This window comes from Culex quinquefasciatus, chromosome 2 (assembly GCF_015732765.1).
Source record: "Culex quinquefasciatus strain JHB chromosome 2, VPISU_Cqui_1.0_pri_paternal, whole genome shotgun sequence".
NCBI lineage: Eukaryota > Metazoa > Arthropoda > Insecta > Diptera > Culicidae > Culex > Culex quinquefasciatus.
This window is the reverse complement of record NC_051862.1, coordinates 156,067,709-156,073,261: the sequence shown is the minus strand read 5'-3', so window position 1 is coordinate 156,073,261 and position 5,553 is coordinate 156,067,709. Positions and strand designations below refer to the sequence as shown.

Sequence of the window (5,553 nt, the reverse complement as noted above, 5' to 3'; positions counted from 1 at the left end):
CATAAAACATAAAACATAAAACATAAAACATAAAACATAAAACATAAAACATAAAACATAAAACATAAAACATAAAACATAAAACATAAAACATAAGACATAAGACATAAGACATAAGACATAAGACATAAACATAAAACATAAGACATAAAACATAAGACATAAGACATAAGACATAAGACATAAAACATAAGACATAAGACATAAGACATAAAACATAAGACATAAAGACATAAGACATAAGACATAAGACATAAGACATAAGACATAAAACATAAAACATAAAACATAAGACATAAAGACATAAAACATAAAACATAAAACATAAGACATAAGACATAAGACATAAAACATAAGACATAAGACATAAAACATAAGACATAAAACATAAAACATAAAACATAAAACATAAGACATAAAACATAAGACATAAAACATAAGACATAAAACATAAAACATAAAACATAAAACATAAAACATAAAACATAAAACATAAAACATAAAACATAAAACATAAAACATAAAACATAAAACATAAAACATAAAACATAAAACATAAAACATAAAACATAAAACATAAAACATAAAACATAAAACATAAAACATAAAACATAAAACATAAAACATAAAACATAAAACATAAAACATAAAACATAAAACATAAAACATAAAACATAAAATCTTTTATTAGTACCACGAATTAAAATACAGTCGAGACTCGAATATCCGAAGTTCGATTATTCGAAGGTTTGTATGGGAATTCGGAAAATCGAATCAAGAGCAAAAAATGTATTTTTTTATTTTCTTACTTTGAACATCAAATTCGAGTTCTGCGAACCAATTTTAGTCAAATTTGAGTGGTTGGTTGTTTATTAAGGGGTTACATACATGTAGAAAATCACCAAATTTCATGTTTCAGAAAATTTATTGAATCCACTAAAAAGATGATTTTCAATCACTCTTGAAAGTTTCATTAAGATATTACGTGATTAAACTGAGTAAGAGACGATTTAAGATCTAATTTTTGCCATGCGCAAAGCGGACTGTCAAACTTTGTGAACGTTTTTCTGTAAACACCGAGTTGATTTACGGGTGCCACGATATCTCGAGATGGGATGGACCAAATTGGCTGAAATTTGAGGTGAAGACTCTGAAGATGTATCCCGTGTGCATGACGAAGCCCGACTTTTAAATTTTGCTTTTTAAAAAAATACAAAAATCAAATACTGACGATTTTTTATATGAAAAACATAAAAATATTTTTATCTTTTTTTTAAAATAAACTTTTTGAAAATCGGCCTTCGTCATGCACACGGGAATAGTTTCTCACCAAAAATTTTTGCCGATTTGGTCAAAGCAGTGTTGAGATATCATGGCACCCGTTTTTTGAAACTGCTAACTTCACAAAGCTATATCTCGGCAACGATACAACCAAATGGCTTCAAATTTATTTTGTTAGTAGATGAAAATGTATATTTTAATGCCCTGAAAACAGATTAGAAAAAAAGTTCAAATGTGCGCTCAATCAACCTCTGACATTTTTGCCGATTTACATGTATGTAGCCCCTTAAATTAAAACATGTATTTTTTATATATTTTATCTCCACCATTTTAGCCGCCATCTTGGATTTATAAATTCAAAATCATTTTTGAGTAGTTTATGGGTCTTAAGTTCGACAATCAAAAATAAAACAGCGAAATTTTTGGTTCGATTATCCGTAGATTTTATTATCTGAAGTGAAAATTTTCCGAGGCCTTCGGATTATCTAGTCTGGACTGTAAATTGAACTGAAACTTGGCATGCGATTGCAGTTTTTTTTAAACTATTTATTAGTTTTTTATGGTGAAAAATATGATTTTTCGAAATTTTTAATACGCCTTCAAATCAGGTATCCAATTTTACATAAAAGTCCCTTTGACACCAAATTTCCATCTCATCAGCTTATCAGGCTGCAAATTATTGAAAAAACACCTCTTTTCCGCATATTCAAAAATGAAAGGGGTCGCACTGCCCCTCTCGTCCAAGATATCGAAAAACGGGCCTCGGATTCATGATCAGGGTTTTCCCTGAGGACAAAATTTGACGAAAACCGAAGAGAAGTCGGGGCATATTTTCCCGATTTCATGTGAGTTGGCAGAGAATTACCCCATTAAAAAAAAATAACTAATTTAATATTTTGCAAAACAGAACGGAAAATTGAAACTACTTTTCAACTTGTTAATAAACAATTTTTGAATGCCTTGTACACCAGTACAGTTGTCTTAAAATAATAAGTATGAAACTAGACATTGACTTTGAAAATATTTGCAACGTCCTTAATACAAAAATAATTTAATTAAAATGAATTTTAATGTTTCTAAAACTGACACAATTTTGGAAAAAAAATTAAATGAATTATTTTTAGTTGAATTTACTACTTTTTCCACAATTTTAATTATTTCTTTAAGTTCATCTTAATTGAAACAACATTGAAATTTCAGTTTCACAGGTAAAATTTATTTACAGGTTTAACTATCTATTACCGGGCACTGATATATTTAAACAAAATAACCAATGATTGAAATTAAACAAACAACAGTTCAATCCATAATAAAAACGTTGAAAAAATAAGTAGAAAAAACTGCTCGACAGCAGTTCCACAAACTCTTTTCAAAATGATTTGACCCAACTGCACAGCAGCACACCCTGCACGTGGTTTTGCGAAGTTCCCTATAGAAAAACTCGCACACAAGCCGGTCATCATTTTGAATACCTAAAGAGTCGACATAGCCCGCTCTTTTGATATTTGACGTTTCTTTACGTCGACTGATGTGTTCAACGCCGACTGTCACTTGCAAGGTGCAGAAATTTTTATAACTTTGTGTTGTGATGCCGCGTAGCTCGTAGGAATTAGGTTGATATTTTGGAATTGTAAGTATTAATTTGATTTTTTATTTTATTATGGCATTGAATTAATATAATGCTTTGTTTTAAGAAGTCGATTTACCGTTTTTGGTCAACCTGTTTGGATGAAATTGGATGTACTCTCGTTGACCAGCAAATAAAATCCTCAAAAACTAGAGAAATGGACTACAACGCGTACAACAACAAACTGTAGTAAGTTTGTTATCTAAGTATTCTTGAGCATGATGCACTGTTTGTTTACAAATCCAATCCTTCTCCGTAGTGCCGCTCCGAATCAACCACTTCCGAGTGGGTCCGGATTCTTCCAGCCTGGCGCGTCGACGTCCTTCCTGAAGGTCCCGAATCCACCGATCGTGCTGAAGCAGGAAACTGTCATTGCTCCTCCGCACAGTGGCGCCGCAACGCCACCGGTGAACTACAGCCAGAGTGCGGGCCACCACTACCAGGACGCCCATCAGCTGGACCAGAAGCCCATTTACTACAGCAAACCGCTCGACCTGCAGTTGGTGGCCAATTCGTACGCGATCGCTCAGCAACAACAACAGCATCAGCAGCAACAGCAGGTCTTCCACCTATCCCACGAGTACCATCACGAGCATTCCAATGCGTCCACGATCAGCTCGACGGTTGACCAGCAGGTGCACCATCAGCAGCAGCAACATCAGCATCCCGGGGCTTACAGCGTGCAGCCTTCGCCGGTGGCTTCCGGGAGTAACTCGCTGCTCGTTCCACAGCATACGGCGATCGTGGTGGATCAGAAGTTGACGTTCAGCTGTGATGTTTGTGCGAAGTTGTTTGATTCAAAGGCCAAGCTGGAGAAACATAGCCGGACGCACAGCGAAGAACCGACGTTCGAGTGTCGGATGTGCGACAAGAAGTTCAGGACGCAGAGTACGTTGACCTGTCACGAGAAGGTTCACGGGGAGAACGGGGTGGACAATATTTTCTCGTGTGTTACCTGTGGGAAGGTGTTCAAGAGTGACGACAAGCTGCAGGTTCACATGCGACTTCATACGGGGGAAAAGCCGTATCAGTGCAAGATCTGCATGAAGTGCTTCAATCATCAGTCGAATCTGATTGTTCACTCGAGGATTCACGAGAAGGTCAAGAAGGCGTTAAAATGTGATCTATGCAATAAGGTTCTAGATAACGAGGAAAGATTAGCGATTCATATGCGACTTCACACTGGGGAGAAACCCTACAAATGTTCGTACTGTGACAAGAGGTTTAATCACAAGAGCACGGTTTGCACACACGAAAAGACGGTGCACATCGCTGCCAACGCGTACAAGTGCGATCGGTGCCACAAAACGTTTAATCAAAAGTGTCAACTCCAGTATCATGAAAAGCTTCAGGAGAATCACGTGATTGCGTGCACAATGTGCGACAAGGTGTTCTGCTACAAGGCCAGTCACAAGGACCACATGTTCCGAGTTCACTTCCCACGAAGTAAGAAGCATCGCATCATCCCAAGCACCAACACCAACAACGAAAACGACGGTTCCGGTCGGAACAAGTTCAAGTGCAACGTGTGCGATCGACGCTTCTACTACAAGCGTGCCCTGGAGATGCACATGGGCGTTCACGACATCACGCTGGACACAAACGTGCTGTACTTCTCGTGCAACTACTGTCCGGAAACGTTCACCGACGAGGAACCTTTGCTCAAGCACGAAGCGGAACACGTGGCCAACAACACGACCGACTTCCTGGAAAACATGAAATCCCTGGAACAATCCGAGGAAGATCCGGAAAACGGCGAAGTCTGCGGCAAGCTGCGCTGCCCTCTTTGCTTCGCCCGTTTCGACGAAATGTCCCAACTCCGCGATCACCACAAAACTCACCTCTGCAGCAACGCCGAGAAGTGCGACAAGTGCGGACCAACCCTGGCCGAAGACTACGACCTCATGGCGAGCACGTACAACGAAGCCGACGACACCGCCCCCACCCAGTGTCAAATCTGCGAACGCACCCTCGGCAACTTCGAACTCTATCAGAACCACTTCCACTACCACACGTCCCGAGTCCCATTTTACTGTTACCAGTGTCGCAAAGAGTTCACCGACAAGAAGGAACTGTACGCGCACACCAAAACGCACGCCTCGCGTGACCTGGAGTCGTACACGTGCGAAATCTGCGCCAAGGTGTTCTCCACCAAGGGCAACTTCCGGCGGCATCTCAAGTCGCACGAAACGGTGCGGGCGTTCGCGTGTGATCGCTGCTTCAAGCAGTTCGACTACAAGAGCTCGCTCGATACGCACCTCAAGAAGGCGCATGGGATTGAGTCGTACTCGTGAGCGAACTTCGCTTTATTTTTGAGATATTTTTGCTAGAAGTGATTAGGGGAAAACGTTTCACCGTATGAAGTAGGAATCTTTATTTTGTTAACATTTCGTGCAGGCAGGACGTAGATTGTAAGGCTTTCTTTCTTAAAATTGAATAAAATTAACTCATACAAAAGGAATGTTTTTTTTTTATATTCATATTGTGATGACGAAATTTTTTAAAAATATTCGCAATGACTTTACAGAAAATACAGAGTTTTGCAAAACTCATCCAAAAACAACTAACCAGAAAATATAGAAACACTGAATTCATTAGGCTCTCTTGGAACGATATGAAAAATGGAACGCATTCAGTTGTGCGTT

The 5,553-nt window shown here is 38.6% G+C and overlaps 1 protein-coding gene across 2 annotated transcripts; it reads left to right on the top strand.

The window, feature by feature from the left end:
* Positions 1-2,808: 2,808 nt before the first annotated feature.
* LOC6051595 (zinc finger protein 260) lies at positions 2,809-5,317 on the top strand. 2 transcript variants are annotated; one of them, XM_038256922.1, is made up of 3 exons: positions 2,809-2,911; positions 2,976-3,097; positions 3,168-5,317. In XM_038256922.1, the coding sequence occupies exons 2-3, from the start codon at positions 3,066-3,068 to the stop codon at positions 5,200-5,202; spliced, it is 2,067 nt and encodes a 688-aa protein (XP_038112850.1). In that variant the 5' UTR covers positions 2,809-2,911; positions 2,976-3,065; the 3' UTR covers positions 5,203-5,317. The 2 variants fall into 2 exon arrangements, with proteins under 2 accessions (XP_038112850.1, XP_038112851.1); XM_038256923.1 differs by having other exon boundaries at positions 2,832-2,911; positions 2,979-3,097.
* The last annotated feature ends 236 nt before the right edge of the window (positions 5,318-5,553 follow it).